The 21,787-nt window shown below is 43.9% G+C and overlaps 1 protein-coding gene across 28 annotated transcripts in view; it reads right to left on the bottom strand.

Annotated features, from left to right (window-relative positions):
• LOC119007749 (protocadherin alpha-C2-like) overlaps positions 1-21,787 on the bottom strand; it is a 191,839-nt gene that overhangs the window by 23,359 nt on the left and 146,693 nt on the right. Inside the window, exon 1 of one of the 28 annotated variants that reach the window (XM_037077617.1) lies at positions 18,751-21,230. The exons of 25 other annotated variants lie outside the window; for them this stretch is intronic. In XM_037077617.1, coding sequence (XP_036933512.1) covers positions 18,751-21,129 — 2,379 coding nt within the window. In that variant the 5' untranslated portion in view covers positions 21,130-21,230. Of the gene's footprint in view, positions 1-9,491; positions 12,034-15,444; positions 17,949-18,750; positions 21,231-21,787 lie in introns of those variants that run through there. 2 more of the 28 variants (XM_037077608.1, XM_037077621.1) reach the window with 2 other exon arrangements.

Here is a 21,787-nt window from a genome sequence, read left to right as displayed (position 1 = left end):
TTGATTCAAATTAATTGGATGAGACCTTAACCCTGTTTTCAGTCAGCACGACAGAGATAGAGGGAAACTTGACACTCTTCTGTGTTATCTGTGCAGTAAAGACGCGCCTGCAGAAAACAGTGTTGCTAAGTTACCAAGATTATAAATACAACGACGCATCCGCTCGAGTGCCGACGTTAAAACCTTGCCTTTCTCTAAACAAATAGTATGCTGCGAAGACACGTGGCCTCGCGAGACCTCGTGCCCTCTCGCTTCGCCCGGGCCACTGGGCCAACATGAGCGTCCGCCGCCCACATGATCTGTTTTTCCTCTCCTGGTGCGCTGCCACTCTCACCCACGCCCGGTCCGCCCACGGCGATGACAGCGCCTGGCATCTCGGGAGACGCGGGGAAAGGACAGTGAGTCACTCGGATGCTGCTAGTGGATGATGGGTGGATGGAGAGCGACTCTTCACACTCCAAGGTGGCGAGGAGGAGGAGGCGAAATGTGGCGCTGGAGACGTGGCCAAATGTCCGCCGAACGAAGAAGAATGATCCTTTCTTCGGATTCTGCGTCAGTTTGTAACAAAGTGTGAGGACTGCACCGAAATACGTCATGTAAATATTTGCCTATATTTAGTGGTTCTGCAAATCTTTAATGGGATTTGTCATGTTTTCCTCTCCATCATTAATATCCCACTGCGCAGAGGTGATAACAGTTCCTTTCAGCCGGGGCTCACAGTCTCTGATGGTGTGCATGTGCGCTCTGCCCCGGCCAACCGTGACATTTAGCAGCTTTCCCCGGCGGGACGTGTGGACCTCCGTGTTTGGCAGTGCCACCAAAATGAAAACAGGCGACGTTTATCTCGTCAACAACAAACACAGCGCCGGATTTACACCTGACCTTTGCACCTGTCTGCGTGCCAATCTCACCCCTCCCTCCTCTCCCCCTCTCCTCCTCCTTTCTCCGGTGTGTTGGATGTGTAAGTCCGCTCATACCTGATTCAAATCCGCCCATCTGTTTCTGCGTTAATTGCACGCCGCTGAGCTGTGGATTATTTCATTTTTTCCACTCAAGGGTGCAGCAGATAAAGTTATCAACGTTATTCCACCTGCAGACAGACGCCTGTTACGCATCAACCAACACTCATTTCAAGGCGTTAATTGGCTAATTTGAGTTATTTTTTTATTGGAGGCTATCTTGTCTTTAAAAAAAAGAAAGAAAACACAACTTCCTTCATTATTTCATCACTTAATTTACCTAATCTTGATATATTTTTTAACCCCCTTCCAATCCCTCCACATTCACACTTTCCCCAAGCGTCTCTCCCCCCCTTCTCCACCCTGGAGACTCTCCAGCTGCGCCCCCGACAGACTTCCGCTGTAACAGCCGAGGGCTGGCTGGGTTCTTAAGTGCAAACACAAGAGATCATCCCTTTTGCAGACTGACAGACAAAAAAATAGAGAAAGGCCTGTGATAGATTTGGGGAAGAGACATAACTCAGATTTTAAAAATTCAGACTCCCTCTTTGTTCATACTTTATGTCAGAATATTAACAGCCCCCCTCCCCCCATCCCATCAATTATGCAAGGTGGCCACCATATTAATAATATTCTCTACACTAAAACTCAACCTCATTAATACTGTAAGCGGCCACTCTAAAAGCCATTCATATTACTTCCCCTCAGAGCCTGTTATCTGGAATCCCCCCTATTTAAATGACTCAGATGACAGTGGAGATTCACAGAAGACAGGGCCACGGCCAGGCTATCATGAAGCAGGACTCCTTACATCACTCTCTCAGTCGACACATATACAAACAAACGTAGTCATGCAAACTTAAAGGGCATTTGAGCCTGTAGGCATACTGTCTCTCACACAGTGTAATGCACAACTACAAATACACTATCTGAGGACAGACCTTTGTCTGAAAGAATGTCAGAACATATTTTGACCTTTTTTTACTTCTCACTCTTAAATTGCCAGGAACAGCCATCAACAGCTCTGAGCAACAGATGCAGTGACTGCAGGGAACAGGAGCATGCAGGCTCTTAAAGGTTATACTGACTACACCTACTGGTTCACAGGTTCATTATGGGCATTACATTAAAGCATTTAGAGAAAGAGGAGAACAATTATGTCCCTAATTTAACACTGCTGATCCACAGTTTTTAAATCATATTTTCCAGTCAAAACCTTTTATCATAAAGCTTTGTTCGAGTGCCACTTCGTGCACTGATTTCTGAATTCTCTTCTCCTTTTTCTTAACGCCAGTAAAGAGAAGGTGAGAAGTAAAGTGGATGAAATGTCTGGAGACTATTGTGTGGGTGTCAGCAGCGTCTGTGGTGTCAGGAAATGTTCCTTGCAGATTTAGCCCATTAAAAAAAAAGGCAAAACAGCCCTTTTCTTAGATGTGACAGAAACAGCATTCTTAACAGATGCCTTACAAAATAAAGTATTTTACATATCAAGGCTTGGAGGGTGTGGTCATGAGATGTTTACAACCAAAATAACAGTTCTTGAGGGAAAGAGGAAATATTTCAGCAGTCATGAGCAAATCGTATTAACAATTCATCGAATGCGTCATTAGGGTATGTTCACGTTGTACTGTAAGTTCAGCTGAAACAAATGATAAAATATGTATGACAACAAAACAGCATCTTCAGCATATCTCACGATCACTGTATTCTAGCTATGCCTCAGTAAGCAAAAAAGAAAGGTTAAAAGTCGAAGGCAGGAGCACTGCATATTGAGACCTACTGTTAGTGTGGGAGAAGCAGGCTGAGCAAGAGGAGGTAGAGGTGGGAGAGACAGTGAAATTGGTCCCTCTGTTGGATCAAATCGGTAGTACAAGGGTTGGACACGTGATCGTCACCCCACTGCCCAGCCACAGAGGCTTTCTCATTAAGCCAAAGCACTAAAACATAATCCCAGCTATGAGTGTGTGTGTGTGTGTGTGTGTGTTTGAGAGGGAGAGATAGAGAGCAAAGGGGGATAAGAGAAAGAGAAGAGAAAAAGAGAGTGTGAGAGAGAGAGGGAAAGGGAAGGAGGGCACAGACGTCAGACTGCAGTGGCAGTCATTTTCTCTCTCACTGCCAATACAGTGACCGCAATGGATAAAGTGAGATATAAGACAAGGCACCCTCCAGAGGTGAGACGAGAAAGGGCAGCTTAAAGAATACTGATGGCAGAACCTACAGCACTGCAAGGGCAATATGAGTATTTATCAAAGCAGTAACTAGAATTAAAGAAAAATGTATCAAATACACTTTACGCACACACTTAAACATGGATTCTAGAGCAACATGATGTATACAAAGAACAAAGCCAACTGAACTTAAGGATTTAGTCTCTAAGGTTATTGCTCCACCTCATTAAACATGTAATCACGGCTCTGTAACAGACAAAATAACACAACCTGCTCTCTGGTCTCTTTCAAATGAAACGAGCAATGATTCAAAATACATGCTGCTGAACTGCATCAGTAAAGACAGACTGGTGACTGGTGTTATATAGTAAATAGGTTTATAAGCCTATGACAAAGCTGTTTCTCATACCTCCCTTTCATCATACTTTTCTCTTTGCACAAGAACTTTCCCATTCTTTAAATCTCCAAAACAAAACTCCCACGGTGCCCACAATCCTTTTACTCAGGTGGACACAGTAAGCGGGTGGAGGAGCCATTCTCTTGGTATGTTTGTTTGGGCTGATCCCTTGTGTACCTTGCTTTCAAAAATAAAAGGGCATGAGAGAACTAAAAGCAGCAGAAAAATCCCTCCCTCTGGGGCCCTGCAAGGGTTAAACAGCTCCTTGGTTGCCCTGGTTCAGCCTATGCATAAATCAAACAGATTCTTGTTGTGGCATTGAACAAAGCTATCACGAAACGCAGGCAGGCTTTGGATACTTCCCTCTTAGGATGCCCTGGCTTTGTATCCTCGCCGGATGGGAGAGGATGGAACCCGTGGTTGTGAGCATGACAAAGCTAATCTAATGAGAGCAACAACATCCCGATGCCACTAAGAAGGAGCATGGATGGAGGACAGTTTTGGTGGAAGTGGGGGAGAAGGGGAGGGGTGCTGATAAGTTCTTCCCTTTTATCTGTGACCAATTGTAAGCCTGTGATGTTCTCACTCAGCTGCAGGGCCTGTATTTAATGTGTTTTTTTGTCCATCTCATCCTGCGAAGCTCTGGTTTTCTCACTATCTCATGCTCAAGGCTCGAGTCTGTGCTGCTATATTTGTGACTTCCACTAAAACCCTCTCCCTTTTTTTTATTATTTTTTTTTTTAGAAATGATATTCTAATCTTGCACACTTTTCCCTCGCTTGCTCACTTCCATTAGCCTCCGTCTGACTTGGCATTTCTGTTCGAGATGCTGCTCGCCTTCGTTTAGCATCGTTCTCTTTGTCTCCCTCTCCATCTCTCCTGCCTCCCATTGTGTCCACCCTGTTTCCTTCCTGATTGCCTCCAAGCAACACATGCTGGGACTGATGTCTGGGTGGGGGGCGGGTACGTACTCGCGGCTCCCTGGAAACAGACTAGTTCATCATTTCATTACAGCTCAGAACAGTCTCCATGGTAACGACAGATAGCAGCGCTAACCTCACTCTCACAAAGGACACACCCTTGTGAAGGAGAAAAACAGGAAGTGCTACATAAGATGTGTGTGTGTGTGTGTGTGTGACAGGCAGACAGAGAGATGAGGAAGAAGAAGAAATACATTTTCTTTCCTTCTTTATTTACCACTCTGCTGTTCTGTCACCTTGTATTAAAAAATGGTGAGGTAAGGACATTTCTACATCATGCTTCTCTTTGGTCCGTCTGTCGAACCCATCTGCCTAATCCACCAAAATGACTTGGCTCTACTGTGGCACACTGCAAATCCATGAGCTGTGAACCACTTTGCTGTCTGCCACAACCAGGATAATGCACTGTAGAATCAATAATTTAAGGCATTTCGCAACACTGGGGATGCAGAGTTAGAAGCTTTTATCGAATACACACTCTAAACCCCCACGTCATCATGTATGCATACTGCCACAAAGCTTCAGCTCTCTCAGTATGTGCATATATAGTTATTATTAACATGATTGTATATAAAACACCAGCAAGTTGTGCTATATGCAAACTGCCACACTTGCCATGAAAAAATCATGCTGTGACAAGACAATAACACACTGACACAGAGACACGATGTTCTGATGGCAGCATGGACTTAAAAAAATAAAATAAAACCCTCTCCTCCTCATCCGCCCTGATTCTTTGCCCCGCCCAACCGGTTTGGCTGTGATTGACACTAGGTGTTGTCAGCCCCGCCCAGCCGCAGAGCAGAGCAGGAGGGAGAGCTGAGCCGAGCTGAGCCTGATACCTCGATCGGTACTGAAGCTCCCTGCTGCTGCTTCTGCTGCAGCGAGAAGCGGAAAATTACCTGCCCCTCCCCCCCTTCTCCCTCTCTCCCTCGCTCGCACTCACAGAGGGCTGCAGCATACAGAACACATACTGAACCACTTTAACGCAGAGACAGCTCCAGGCATTGTTTCAGGAAAGGAGCCGCTGTGTATGTAAGAGCCTTGTGAATGCAGCAGAGAGCGAGGCGAGTCACCGAACACAGGTTCCCCATTCAGATGGCGCATGCACAGCGCGCTGCCATCTTTAATTCGCACGCTGACCCACTTAAGAGCGCCACACATGCTCTGTATGAGCACCGAGGTCTGTTCGAGAGCGCAGAAAAAAGCCCTGGTCCAGTCTCTCCTCACTACTGACCGCACGGACGCAGTTGTGACAGATCTGGCCACGCTTGTTTGTGCTGTACCACTCCCTGAAATGAGGTCACATCGTCTGAGTGACTCAAAGCATCACACAGATGCACACAAGCAACACAGTGCACTACAGTGGGCTTCATCGGGGATATCCATGCGCATTCCACCAGCTAAGAGCAATGCTGACTTTATTTAACACATAGAAATACCACACGAGTGTACATTAGCTTGATTTAACCTGGAAAATTCAATCCACTCGTCCTACTTGACGTGAGCGGATCGTGGCTGCTTCGACACTTCTCACACGCCACGGATGTTAATGGCAGTATATTAGATCGTGTTTACAGTGCCCCGACGCTGGTAAGCTCGCATGTTTGCTGAGATGAACGTTAATTCCCTGTTAGTTTCTCTCAGCTGCTCCCCTTTTCTACAGGGAGTGATGTTGAAGGAGAGGGGGAGGGGAGAGAGGAGAGGTCTGACAGCATGGCGGAGGAGGAGGAGGAAGAGGAGGAAGGGAAAGAAGGACCAGGCGTGAAATGAAGAATATCAAGCAGAGGAAATGAGACACGATGCAAGCAGGGATATGATAAAATAAGGAAGAAACAAGTACAACCAGTCTAATTGCTCAATGCACAATTTGCAGGATGATGTGAGCATGTTATTTAAATAAATAACACAAGTGTACATGAAAATCCGTTGTAATTTTAGGGCACAGAAGAAACAACAAATTAGGACAAATAATTCCCCAGGCTCACCATTCTTTCATGTTCAAAGTGAAAAAGAGAGCTTGGCAATGAGCGACCCTTTTCTCAGGGTGTTAATCTATTTTTAGAAACACACCATCACACACTACCCCATAAAAGTAGATGTGTTTCACAATACACTGGAGTCTTGGAGTGCAGATCCGAACAGCTGCAGTGTTAAGGCAAGAGAGCATTGGGTCATGATTTAATGATAAAATAAGAAAGGCAAATGCATTACAAAACTAACTGAATTCATACATAATTGTGCTGGCCTGGGCACAATGTGGAGTACAAGCAAGAGAGAATGAAAAAGCTCTAACATCAAGCAACACGAGGAAAGATGTGTGACTCGAGAGGAGGCGATGGAAATATCTCGGGAGAAACACACTGCAAGAGTAGAGCAAATACGAGCAGGGAAATATCAACGAAAAACACATATTCTGTCTTTTAAGACTGACTCTCCAAGCCTGAGAGACATAAAGGCCCTACACACCCATGGTCTATACACACACTCACAGGTGTTTTCACTTATTTTTGCTTAATTAGACCTTCTCTGGAGACTGTGTTTGGGCACGTACAAATTGTGCTTGATTGACATCTCCATCACTTTCCTGTTGTACCTGACAAGGAGGGACAAATTACACCTTCATCTGTCTTCTGCGAAGAATATTTGACACGAACAGTGTGAAAAGCAAAGGCGTAAATTCCAATCAGCTGCTTCGGTATCAGGATCATGGTACTGTGCATGCCTCCTCACTACCACAGCTTAGGGCACTTGAACTGAACAGAACCACTGTTAATGATATTAATAACATCTGTGTTTGTCATGTATGGCAGGTTTAAATGACTGATGTGATGAATAGACTGAGTTTGGTGCCCCTCACACAAAAGCCAGCACAAGTTTGACCTGTGCTATGAACTAATAAACCTGAATAACTGAAGAAAACCCCTGTTTACATGAGCAAGATAGCAGGAAATGCTAAATCAGCTGACTGTATTCACAGAGAAGGCAATAGTGACCAAACATTCTTTCTTCTGACAAAACTGCCTTGTGATAATACCAATGAAAGACAGCAAGCAGTTTGAAGAAGGACCCATTTGCAAGAGCAACCGGACAATATGCAAAATGTGCAAGCTAGACAACTATAGGAATACTAAGAAACATAGCTGCTGCCATGTGTAATGGCTCCTCATCACAAAACATGTCAAGTCCAGGCTACTAACTGGTTTCAGAGAGCATGGGAAGAATGTAGGTCACAGCAGGTTCCTCAAAAGCTGCTCCCTAGCTCTGTTTACCTCTTGTTTTTCTAAATTATCCAGTAGCTCCTTCACATAATAAGAAGCAGGGTTAGCAATTAGCCAAACGTTATTCACAGGCAGGCTTAATCTCAACGGACCAAAACACGATGATCTAATGTAAAATGAAAGAGTGGATATAAAGTAAGAGCATATGGACTCACTCGGATGGACTGCGGTGATTTCCATCACGTAAGACGACTCACGTGGAGTCCACAACGCCCTCAACGGCCGAAAGCTAACGTTAGCTGTCACGAGACTGCCTGCAATACAACGTCGAGCCACACGCGACAGCACTGGGCCAACTGCAGCGGTATCATAGGAACGGAAGCTGGTGACGCGCGCCATTTTGATTTTTGGCTTTTTGGCGGACAGATGTCGTGTAAATATCCGCACTGACTGAAAACCAACTCTCTGCACTTTGCCTGACACGTTGCCAAGAAGTTACACTTATCTCCTGTGAGTTGGGTTCATTTTCAACATACCAACTTAATGTGTTATAATTGTCAAAATGTCACAAATATGTTCCAAACTTTACACAAACCGTTTTTTCTACTATACCGTTGATACACACTGTGAGTCTGTTTGCTAGTCGCCGCTTTGCTAGCAGTTAAATCCCTTGTTTAAAGTGCTTAAACTTTAATGCTGTGTGAAGGCTTTGACAACAAGGAAGTGGTGTCTTTACCTAGGTCACGGAGAGGCTCACTGTTATTTATTTGAAGCAAACAAATGCCGGGAAAGTGGGTTATGATACACTGAGGAAGTGATTGCTTACGTTTTAACGCTTCTGGACGTTTTGCAGTGACTGGGTAGCCATTTTAATCAATTCGAACCGCTTTGGATTAAAGATGACCAACTACAACTTCTGTATTCCGAGACAAACCAAGCTACAACTACTTCACCTTCCAAGCCTTCTGACAGTGAGTAATCATACCCAACGTAACACTTCCTCTGCGCTTAAGGTTAGTTAGCTGGCTAGGTTATAATGTACAGTACACCAACAGCATCCACCATTTTCGTTCATTCTTTCTCGTACACATAACTGCTTTCTGTAAACATGTCTGTGAGTAAGTCGAGCCACGGTACACCAAGCAATCTCCATGGATCAGTCTGTCAATACTGTAGAAATGGTCCTTCAAACGTTACTGACTTCTTTGGAAATCTTGCTCAAAGTCAGTGCGTCAGAGATCCACGATGACAAAGAGCTCATAGAGGGCAATACAGTCTGATAATGTTGTGTCTAAAGCCCTACGTTTTAGTACTCTATACATAGATATATTAGCCTACAGCCATATTTTAGATCTTCTTGTCGTCCATTATTATATAAATACATGTAAAATTCATTTATAGTATGAAGAGTTGTTTACATAGAACTGCCATGATGCTTGATTCCACAACGTTATGACCGTACGCCATTTTTATGACAACTTTATGATATAACGTATCAGTATGTAGAGAAAGGGTTTTCTAAATAAAGGGAGAAATATACACCACCAGCAGTTCTGCGCTGTCCTCTGTGTGATGGTCCTAAGAGACAGCAAGCACTCTTGTGACAAAGAGGCTCGAACAGGCTGCTGAAGTTTCAGTACCATGGATAGCGCCAAAAGCAGGCAGAGGAGGAGGGAACACACTTCAGACACAGATCAGCAATGTAGATACTCGAGCAGACGGTCTATACAAATCTTACAAGCTCGCTGTTGAGGTTTGCATCTCACCTTCTCCTTGTTGGGTAAAGTCTGAGTTCTTGTAAAAGTGTCTCCTCCGTTAATACTGATCAGTTCCCCATCAACAGGCGGAAACGGTGCGGGAAAAACTACTACGTCACTCTTGAGCGTGTCTGAGCTGAAACACACGTCATACTGCTGAGTAGATTTGGAGTAAGACCAGCTCCCGTCAGGGTGGGTGGTGATCATGGGGGCTCCGTACCTGCTGAAACTGCCGTCTGTCCTGTGGCATTTGACAGCTATCAAACTGATGAGACTGAGCAGAAAGATGACCGACACCGACACGATGGCGATCAGCAGATACAGGTTCAAATCAGAGAAGCTCTCCTCCTTTATGGGCACATGTCTGAACTGAGTCTGGATGTCAGCCGTGCTTTCGACCACCACCACATCAATAGACACAGTAGCTGACAGGGAGGGTTCTCCGTTATCAGAGACCAACACCACCAAGGGGTGAGTTTTCAGGTCATTGTCACTCATTCTCCTCTTAGTCCTGATCTCTCCGGTGCTGGTTCCGATCCGGAACAGGTTGTTTCCTTTGGGCTCTGACAGGTGATAAGACAGCAGCGCATTGTATCCAGAGTCTGCGTCTACAGCCCTGATCTTTGCCACAAAGTATCCCGCTTCAGCAGAATAGGGGATGCTCTCACTGTTAACGGAGCCGTGCTCAGAATATGGAGAAAGTATCGTGGGATTGTTGTCATTCTCATCCAGTATCACAACGTTAACAGTCACGTTGCTGCTGAGCGGAGGAACACCAGAGTCTGTGGCCTGAACTTTAAACTGAAACGTTTTTGTCTCCTCATAGTTAAAAGACTGCAGGCTGACTATATCTCCAGTCTCTGAGTTTACGTTTATAACCGAGCCTATTACATTATCTTTATGATTATTATTAATTACTGAAAACGTTACTTTTGCATTTTCGTCTACATCCGGATCATCTGCAGTCAAAGTATAGATAACAGCGCCTACGGGACTGTTTTCTTTGACGAAAATGTTTATTACAGGCTCTTTAAATCGAGGTGCATTATCATTGACATCAGAAACGTGGACTGTAATGACGCTTGTACCGGAAAGAGGTGGGACTCCTTCATCAGTCGCTGTTATTGTTATATTATATTGAGACGCTCGTTCTCTGTCGAGAGGTCCATCAACGACCAAAGAATAATGATTCTTATATGTGTTCTTAATTTTAAACGGCACCGAATCAACTATTCTAACCTGAACCACGCCATTTTTATCTGCGTCGTTATCTCTCACCGTTATAAGTCCCACCATTGTGTTGACGGGCGCGTCTTCCTTCACTACGTTAACTAAAGACGTCACTGATATTTCTGGTGGATTGTCGTTAACATCGGTGATTTCAATCAACACTTTACAGTGAGAAGCTCTTGGATTTGGTCCTTTGTCTTTTGCCTGTACACGGAGTTCAACTGCATTGCTTTTTTCGTGATCCAATTCACCCTTTACCGTAATCTCTCCTGTTAGTGCATTAATGGCAAATTTATGTACGTCGTTATCATCGTCTTGGTTGATAAACGAATAAAGTATTTCTCCATTAAGACCCTCATCTAAATCCCGGGCATGTACTGAAATTACAGTGGCACCGGGCGGCGTGTTCTCGGGCACTGTCGCTTTGTACAACGACTTATCAAATATTGGAATATTATCATTTACATCTTGGACATTAACGGTGATAAGCAATGTGCCCGATTTAGGCGGCTTTCCACCATCTACAGCTGTCAGTGTTAGTTTGATTATCGGTTGTTTCTCACGATCTAAGGCTTTCTGCAGCACCATTTCAGCGAACATTGTCGGCTCCCCACCATTCTGCACATCCAGGGTGAAATGTTCATTTTGACTCAGCTTGTAGCTCTTAACCGAATAACTACCGACATCCGCATCAAAAGCCTTTGGTAGTGCAAATCTTTCACCGGGAAAAGCTGACTCTGACACATTTAAAGCAATCCCCGGTGTGCGAAAAGAGGGTGCTTTGTCGTTTATGTCCAGAATTTTAACCTCAAAACGATAGAGATTCAGCGGAGAGTTGACAATGGCTTCCACTTCCAGGGAGCACTTCACATTGCGGGAGCAGAGCTCCTCCCGGTCTATTCTGTCTTTCACCAACAGTATCCCAGTCTTTACATCTACTTCGAAATACCTCGTATTAGGTCCTGAAATCTGAAAACCTCGATTTTCCAGTTCTTGTACATCTAAATGTAAGTCCTTCGCCAAATTTCCCACATTGGTACCCGGGCTCGATTCCTCCGTAACAGAATACACGATCTGTGCTGCTGCGAGACTCCATATGTGAGACACGAGGAAAGAAAAATAAATCCAATGACGGAATATATTCCTTTGTTGCATTATGTCCAGAGCTTGCTATACAAGTCAATGTGAAAAAATCAGTCCAGCGGTAACATTGCTCAGTAATGATACATCCAGATCAGAGCCCTTCATAACAGCGAGGTTCTGCTCTTTTCTCCAACGAACAAAGAATTACAAACCTCTCGGAGATGAAATGGGAGGAGCGTCGCAAAATAAAACAAGTATTTTAACTCTGTGAGCTGATAGCGACATCTTGTGGTGATGTGAAATCAAGACAAGAGAAATCAAGGCAAGAAATTATGTAAAAAATGATTATAAAGTAATTCAATCTCAAGTGTTTGAAAGTTTTACCCTTACAATATGGCATCACGACAAGAAGTACATTAGATCACAAACAACTGGACAGTTATCAAGGAGAACACACATTCTAAGACGTGTTTCCATTGTGTTCAATTATTGGAAGCCCTGTGTTTTATGCATCATCACCCTTACCTTTTCTTTATTGGGTAAAGTCTGAGTCCTGGTAAAAGTGTCTCCTCCGTTTATACTGATCAGTTCCCCATCTACAGGTGGAAACGGTGCGGGGAAAACTACTACGTCACTCTTGAGCGTGTCTGAGCTGAAACACACGTCATACTGCTGAGTAGATTTGGAGTAAGACCAGCTCCCGTCAGGGTGGGTGGTGATCATGGGGGCTCCGTACCTGCTGAAACTGCCGTCTGTCCTGTGGCATTTGACAGCTATTAAACTGATGAGACTGAGCAGAAAGATGACCGACACCGACACAATGGCGATCAGCAGATAAAGGTTCAAATCAGAGAAGCTCTCCTCCTTTATGGGCACATGTCTGAACTGAGTCTGAATGTCAGCCGTGCTTTCGACCACCACCACATCAATAGTCACAGTAGCTGACAGGGAGGGTTCTCCGTTATCAGAGACCAACACCACCAAGGGGTGAGTTTTCAGGTCATTGTCACTCATTCTCCTCTTAGTCCTGATCTCTCCGGTGCTCGTTCCGACCCGGAAGAGGTTGTTTCCCTTGGGCTCAGACAGGTGATAAGACAGCAGCGCATTGTATCCAGAGTCTGCGTCTATAGCCCTGATCTTTGCCACAAAGTATCCCGCTTCAGCAGAATAGGGGATGCTCTCACTGTTAACGGAGCCGTGCTCAGAATAGGGCGCGAGAATTGTTGGATTATTGTCATTTTCATCGAGTATTAAAACATTCACAGTCACGTTGCTGCTGAGCGGAGGAACACCAGAGTCTGTGGCCTGAACTTTAAACTGAAAAGTTTTTGTCTCCTCATAGTTAAAAGACTGCAGACTGACTATATCTCCAGTCTCCGAGTTGATGTTTACAACAGATGTTATTGGAATACTTTTTGAGATTCCATCTAATGGTGAATACATTACTTTTGCATTTTCTCCTGTATCATGATCAGCTGCTGATATGGTAAAGATGGTAGCTCCCACTGCACTATTCTCTTTCACATATACATTAATTACAGGCTCTGAGAACAGAGGGGCATTGTCATTCACATCAGAAATGTGAACAGGAATAACATCGGTGCTAGAGAGAGGAGGAATGCCTTCATCAGTGGCTACGATGGTGACATTATACTGAGAAACACTCTCTCTGTCAAGAGGTCCATCAACCGTTAATGAATAATAATTTTTGTAGTTTAGCTTCAGTTTAAAAGGCACCTCCCCAATAATCCTAGCATTGGTGAGACCATTTTTACCCCCATCTTTGTCAGTCACCGTCACCAAAGCGACCACTGTACCCACCTCAGCGTCCTCTCTAACTGGACTCATAAGAGATGTGATAATGATTTCAGGTGTATTGTCATTAACATCAATAACTTCCACTAACACTTTACCATGAACACTTCGAGTAGGCGTGCCTCTATCACTTGCCTGTACACGGATATCATATGCTGCATTCTCTTCATAGTCTACTTTTCCTGTGACAGTTATTTCCCCTGTGTCTGGGTTTATTGAGAACAAAGCTTCAGGATTGAAATTTCCTCTTTTAATAAATGAATACACTATTTGACTGTTGATTCCCTCATCTAAATCTGTAGCACTTACAGTCACTATAGATGTCTGAATGGGAGCGTTTTCATTGACTTGGGCCTTGTACAGAGGTTGACTAAATACTGGAACATTGTCGTTTGTATCAATGACATTTACAATTATTTTTAATGTCCCTGATCGTGCAGGTTTTCCTCCGTCCAGAGCAGTCAAAGTCAGGTGGATAACAGACTGCTTCTCCCTGTCTAAAGATTTCTGGAGCACCAATTCAGCGGACTCACTGTGCTCTCCGCCGCTCTGTACGTCCAGTGAGAAATAATCATTTGGACTGAGCTTGTAGCTTTTCACCGAGTTACTGCCCGTGTCTGCGTCGTTTGCCATCGGGAGAAGATATCTCTCTCCAGTAAAAGAAGATTCCGAGATATTGAAAGTCTTCTCATTTTCATGAAAAGATGGCGCATTGTCATTAATGTCAATAATTTGTACCTCTATGCGATGCAAATGCATCGGGTGGCTCAGAATGGCTTCTATATTCAGGGAGCATTTCGCCGTGTTCGGACAGAGCTCTTCACGATCAATCCTATCGCAGACAAACAGGGCACCAGTTTTTAAATCCACGTCGAAGTATTTCTTAGAATTCCCAGACACCACTCGTAAATCCCGTGTTTCCAAGTCGTGGACGTTAATTTGTAAATCCTTAGCGAGATTTCCCACTACCGTTCCTTTGTCAACCTCCTCGGACACGGAGAACGAGAGCTGCGCCGTAGAGCCATCACACAGACAAAGCAACGCTATGATTTGTATCCAGATCGTGGCTGTTAGCCCCGCACGTCCCATCGCTGCCACGGAATTATAGATATAATCAGTTTTCGAACATGTCCGCACTTGAGGTGAATAACAGACGAAGCCCTCACTGTCTTGTGACCATTTGTGTATTTTCTGACAAAGCACCAGTGGACGACTGATGCGTCGCACGGAGAGGAGGAGTCTGGGTAAAAAGGAGCCACGTCAATGTTGTGGTCTCCAGCGACACCAACTGTTATTTCAGTGATATTGTATGCAAGGCATGTTCGTTATATACGGCCAATTTTGTGCAGAGGGTTAAAAAAGTGGTAACAGCTTTTCAATCGAAATTGTGTAAAACCACGTTCACTTCAAGACACAGTGCGAGTAAAGAATATATAAATTTTGCTTTTATGCCACAGCATGTCGTAAAAAACATGAAATACAGTCTGTTATTCAGGTTTTAACAAAGCACGGCAGCTTTTGTTCACACACGCATTAACGCCATCCAGCTTTCAGAACCATGGACAGCGTCCATGCAAGTTAGCACCACAACAGAGCTCTCATTTGACCATCTTCTATGCTTCAAATACTATTATTAAGCACCTGCTTTTAGTAATATCCCACACAAAGTCTCAAGTATTCAACATCATACTAGTAAATGTATTTTCTGGGAAACACTTGTCATGTATTGATGAATTACAATTATATCCGTCAAAGAATCACTTTGTATCACGTTGTTTTCACAACTGCAGATGAAATATGTCCGAAATCGACTCTTAAGTTACAAACAACTCACCTTCTCTTTATTAGGTAAAGTCTGAGTTCTGGTAAAAGTGTCTCCTCCATTTATACTGATCAGTTCCCCATCTGCAGGCGGAAACGGTGCGGGGAAAACCACTACGTCACTCTTGAGCGTGTCTGAGCTGAAACACACGTCATACTGCTGAGTAGATTTGGAGTAAGACCAGCTCCCGTCAGGGTGGGTGGTGATCATGGGGGCTCCGTACCTGCTGAAATTGCTGTCTGTCCTGTGGCATTTGACAGCTATTAAACTGATGAGACTGAGCAGAAAGATGACTGACACCGACACGATGGCGATCAGCAGATACAGGTTCAAATCAGAAAAGCTCTCCTCCTTTATGGGCACATGTCTGAACTGAGTCTGAATGTCAGCTGTGCTTTCAACCACCACCACATCGATAGTCACAGTAGCTGACAGGGAGGGTTCTCCGTTATCAGAGACCAACACCACCAAGGGGTGAGTTTTCAGGTCATTGTCACTCATTCTCCTCTTAGTCCTGATCTCTCCGCTGCTGGTTCCGATCCGGAACAGGTTGTTTCCTTTGGGCTCAGACAGGTGATAAGACAGCAGCGCATTGTATCCAGAGTCTGCGTCTACAGCCCTGATCTTTGCCACAAAGTATCCCGCTTCAGCAGAATAGGGGATGCTCTCACTGTTAACGGAGCCGTGCTCAGAATAGGGCGCGAGAATTGTTGGATTATTGTCATTTTCATCGAGTATTAAAACGTTCACAGTCACGTTGCTGCTGAGCGGAGGAACACCAGAGTCTGTGGCCTGAACTTTAAACTGAAACGTTTTTGTCTCCTCGAAGTTAAAAGACTGCAGACTGACTATATCTCCAGTCTCTGAGTTGATGTTTACAACAGATGTTATAGGAATATTTTTTGAATCACCTTCTAATGAATATGTCACTCTAGCGTTTTCATTTGTATCAGGATCGACTGCAGTTATCGTGTAGATACGTGCTCCAACAGGACTGTTTTCTTTTACATAAATATTAATCACGGGTTCGGGGAAAACTGGCGCGTTATCATTGACATCAGAGACCTGAACAGTAATAACACCAGTGCTAGAAAGAGGTGGGGTTCCTTCATCAGCGGCTGCAATCGTCACATCGTACGAAGAACGCGCTTCTCTGTCAAGAAGTCCGTCTACAACTAAAGAGTAATAATTTTTATAATTGGATATGAGCTTAAAAGGCGCAGAACCAATCAGTTTGCAGTGAGTTTGTCCGTTTTTTCCGCCATCTTTATCAGTCACTGTCACTGAAGCCACAACGCTTCCTATCTCAGCATCTTCTTTAACGGGATTCATGAGTGACGTCACCACGATTTCCGGGGCATTGTCGTTCACATCGACTACCTCCACCAGCAGCTTTCCATTTGTACTTCGAGGCGAAAACCCTCGGTCTGTTGCTTTTACATGAATTTCATATGCTGGCTGTGCTTCGTAATCCAAATCACCCTTCACCGTGATCTCCCCACTCTCTGCATTTATTAAAAACACATCTGCGGGATTGAAGTTCCCACGCTTGACAAAAGAGTAAATAACCCTCCCGTTGTCCCCTTCGTCTAAATCTGTGGCACTCACTTGAATCACCAATGATCCAGCTATCGCATTTTCGTTGACCCGTGCCTTGTAGAGTGTTTTACTGAATGACGGCGTGTTATCATTGGCGTCCAGAACATTTACATTTATGTGTAAGCTTCCTGTTTTAGGAGGCTTTCCTCCATCTACAGCTGTCAGCGTTAATTTAATGACAGCTTGTTTTTCACGATCCAAAGCTTTTAACTGCACTAACTCAGCAGATACACTATGCTCTCCGCCGCTCTGTACGTCTAGAGAGAAGTATTCATTTTGACTCAGCCTGTAAGTGTTGACTGAATTGCTTCCCGTGTCTGCATCAATAGCCAGGGGAAGCAAGAAGCGTTCGCCCGTAGGTGACGATTCAGATATGTTGAGTGAATATGACTTCTCCACGAAGGTAGGTGCATTATCATTTACATCAACAATGACGACCTCGATGCGGTGGAGTACCATAGGATCGCTCAGTATGGCTTCTAAGTTTAGCGTGCATTTTACAGCGTTTGGACAAAGCTCCTCGCGGTCTATTCGCTCACTAACAACAAGGTCCCCCGTTTTAAAATTTGCCTCGAAATATTTCTTACTGTGTCCAGACACGACATTTAGATTCCTCGATTGCAGGTCTCTGACGTTGACATTTAGATTCTTTGCGAGATTCCCCACCACAGTCCCTTTGTCCACCTCCTCGGAAACAGAAAAGGAAATCTGAGCAGCGGTCCAGTCTGATGCAAACAGGAAAAACAGCCAACAGAGAATTTCCTTATTCCTTCCACTGCCCATCGCTGGTTCAAAAGAAGCTGACGACATGCAAAATGTATTTATCCACAAAGCGGCACTCGATCGGCCAACATTTTTGATCCCGTCCACTCGACTCGTCTCCTTTTCATTGCCATCCGTGTTCCTCTCACAAAGCACTCGCAGTCCCGGTGACGCTTCACCCGGAAGGGAGGAGACTGAAAACGCCGAGCTCATGAAAAGATGTGGTCAGCAGCGACCCCACGCGTTACAACTTAAAAATGAAAATATAAAATAACGAGTAGCACAGTCTATGTCTGACAGTGGATTCTTTATGGTATAAACACAACTTTGAAGAAAACATCACGCTAAATATTCATAGATTGCGGAAGGGAAGCAAATCAAAGACATGTTCGAGACATTTGATCAAAAGCATAGACAATATTCTACGTGTAGATAGTCAATGACAAATGTCAACAGTACTATCATGTTTTACTGTTTGCAGACAGCTCAGGACGTAATAAACGGAATGGATTTACATTAGTGTCAACTTAAAAGCAAAGATGTATAAAGACCTTATTAATTCACAGCTTTAAATGACTGGAATAAAATGGTGATAACATGATTCAAGGCTGTTATGCCAGAGTTTCTGGATTGATGACCCAAGAGGGCAAAGACGACTCTAGTATGATTTCAGCACTACGGATAGCGCCATACAAACCAACTGGCAGGATATTGCCAACTTTATACTATTCATTTATCTGTGTGAATGAAAAATTATATAAAACATGCACTAGATTGTCTTAATTATGAATTTATGTCATATTGTAGATATTTTAAGCTACGTGAAAGCAACAGACGATATTTGGCGACAGACTGCAGGTAGCACTGTGATAAACTAGGACACTCAGAACGGGAAATGAAGCACTTCGTGGGCTTTTCAGACGTTTAAAAGGGATTGAAAGACTACAAACAACTCACCTTTTCTTTATTAGGTAAAGTCTGAGTTCTTGTAAAAGTGTCTCCTCCGTTTATACTGATCAGTTCCGCATCTGCAGGCGGAAACGGTGCAGGGAAAACCACTACGTCACTCTTGAGCGTGTCTGAGCTGAAACACACGTCATACTGCTGAGTAGATTTGGAGTAAGACCAGCTCCCGTCAGGGTGGGTGGTGATCATGGGGGCTCCGTACCTGCTGAAACTGCCGTCTGTCCTGTGGCATTTGACAGCTATTAAACTGATGAGACTGAGCAGAAAGATGACTGACACCGACACGATGGCGATCAGCAGATACAGGTTCAAATCAGAGAAGCTCTCCTCCTTTATGGGCACATGTCTGAACTGAGTCTGAATGTCAGCTGTGCTTTCGACCACCACCACATCGATAGTCACAGTAGCTGACAGGGAGGGTTCTCCGTTATCAGAGACCAACACCACCAAGGGGTGAGTATTCAGGTCATTGTCACTCATTCTCCTCTTAGTCCTGATCTCTCCGGTGCTGGTTCCGATCCGGAACAGGTTGTTTCCTTTGGGCTCAGACAGGTGATAAGACAGCAGCGCATTGTATCCAGAGTCTGCGTCTACAGCCCTGATCTTTGCCACAAAGTATCCCGCTTCAGCAGAATAGGGGATGCTCTCACTGTTAACGGAGCCGTGCTCAGAATAGGGGGCGAGAATTGTTGGATTATTGTCATTTTCATCGAGTATTAAAACGTTCACAGTCACGTTGCTGCTGAGCGGAGGAACACCAGAGTCTGTGGCCTGAACTTTAAACTGAAACGTTTTTGTCTCCTCGAAGTTAAAAGACTGCAAACTGACTATATCTCCTGTCACTGAGTTGATGTTTACCATAGAAGAAATCGGAATGTTTTTTGTAGAACTATCCAACAGTTTGTAAGTAAGTTTTGCATTACTGTCCAGATCAGGATCAAAGGCAGTTACTGTGCTAATAACGGAGCCTGTGGGACTGTTTTCTTTCACATAAACATTAATCACAGGCTCTATAAATCGAGGCGCATTATCATTGACATCAGAAACGTGAACAGTGATGACTCTGATACTGGACAGAGGAGGACTTCCTTCATCTGTGGCTGTGATGGTGACATTGTAAACAGAAGTGTTTTCTCTGTCCAGTGGTCCATCTACTACTAATGAATAGTCATTTTTGTAGTTGGACTTGAGTTTAAAGGGAACAGAGCCAACTACCTTACAGTTAGTTACTCCATTGTTTCCTCCATCTTGATCACTCACTGTCACCAGAGCAACGATTGTCCCCAGCTCTGCGTCTTCTTTCACTGGGGTCATGAGTGACGTCACAGATATTTCTGGAGCATTGTCATTCACATCAATTATCTCTATCAGGAGTTTAGCATGTGCACTACGAGGGGAAATGCCTTGATCTCTTGCCTGAACTCTGACTTCATAAGCAGGAGTTTCTTCATAATTTAATGTTCCCTTCACAGTGATCTCTCCTGTTTCTGGATTTAGGTCAAATATATTTGATGGATCCGCAGTGCCACGCTTGATAAACGTATACAGTATTTTGCTGTTCATTCCTTCGTCTAAATCTGTTGCATTCAACATAATTACCCCTGTTCCTCTTGCAGCATTTTCAGGTACACGCGCTTTATAAAGCGGCTTGCTAAAAGTGGGTATATTATCATTGACGTCTAATACATTAACATGTATTCGTAACGAACCTGATCTCGGAGGTTTTCCTCCATCTACAGCCGTCAAGACGAGTGTGATTACCGACTGTTTCTCTCGGTCTAAAGCTTTCTGCAGCACTAACTCAGCAGACACATCGTGTTCTCCACCGCTCTGCACATCAAGCGAGAAATATTCATTTTGGCTCAGCTTGTAGGTCTTTACTGAGTTGCTGCCTATGTCTGCGTCTTCTGCTAATGGAAGAACATATCTTTCACCCGTTAAAGATGATTCGGAAATATCTAAAGAATACGTTTTTTCAACAAAAGCAGGCGAATTATCGTTTATATCTAAAACGTTAACCTCTATGCGGTGTGCAGTCATTGGGTTGTTCAGAACAGCTTGTATCTTTAATGAGCATTTTACCACATTGGGACAAAGCTCCTCTCTGTCTATCCTTTCGTCAACAAAGAGGTCCCCGGTCCGCAAATTCACGTCAAAATATTTCTTACTGTAACTCGAAACAATACGTAGATCCCTGTTCTCTAGCTCCTGTATGTTGAGGTTTAAATCCTTCGCAATATTTCCCACTATGGTGCCTTTGTTCACTTCCTCGGAAATGGAGTAGGATAACTGCGAAGCGGACCAGTCACAGAGACAAAGAAACACGAGAATGTGAATCCAGACGTATTCCTTCTTTCGTCGAAAATACATCGTTGAAGCAACAAAAGGTCTGAATCCAAACGATCATTTATCCTAGTAGAGATTTTAACGTCCAGAGGAATATTGTTGTGAGGAGGCTGTTGTCCTTTTCGACACTGCGCCTTCCACGAGTGGACTAATGGCTGATGACGATTTCATTTTTCCCACAGAGAGGAGGAGTTTTAGATTCACAACACATTCATATCTACGGTCTCCTGCGACATCATGTGGTGAACGATGGGTACACCAATTCAATCGAAGGTTTAGAAACCTTGATAATTTAAAAATATTATGAATGACATAACCGATGAAGTCCACAATGTAAACCTTAATTTTATAATTCGAAGCCTTGACCCAGAATCAAAATTAAATATATATATTTTTTTCTCCGACTAAACAAGTTCTTGTTAGGGACCAACAGTGTAATACAACCATGAAGAAATTACTTTGAAGCGATTATAAATCAAAGAAACAAGTTTGATTTAGCAGCAGCATGGAACCAACACCACAGATCAATGCAGAAGTTCAGAACCACGGACAGCACCTTTCAGTAAGTTCGGTTTTAGGTAACACCAGATATAAGCAGAAAGATACCAGTCATACTCATGAGGTTACAAACATAGCTGTTCAAATGAAGTTAAATATCAGCTTAGAGAATTTAATCACTTAT

This window comes from Acanthopagrus latus, chromosome 18 (genome assembly GCF_904848185.1).
Source record: "Acanthopagrus latus isolate v.2019 chromosome 18, fAcaLat1.1, whole genome shotgun sequence".
NCBI lineage: Eukaryota > Metazoa > Chordata > Actinopteri > Spariformes > Sparidae > Acanthopagrus > Acanthopagrus latus.
Note: the sequence above shows the minus strand (reverse complement) of the source record. Positions and strands in the feature narration are given on the sequence as shown.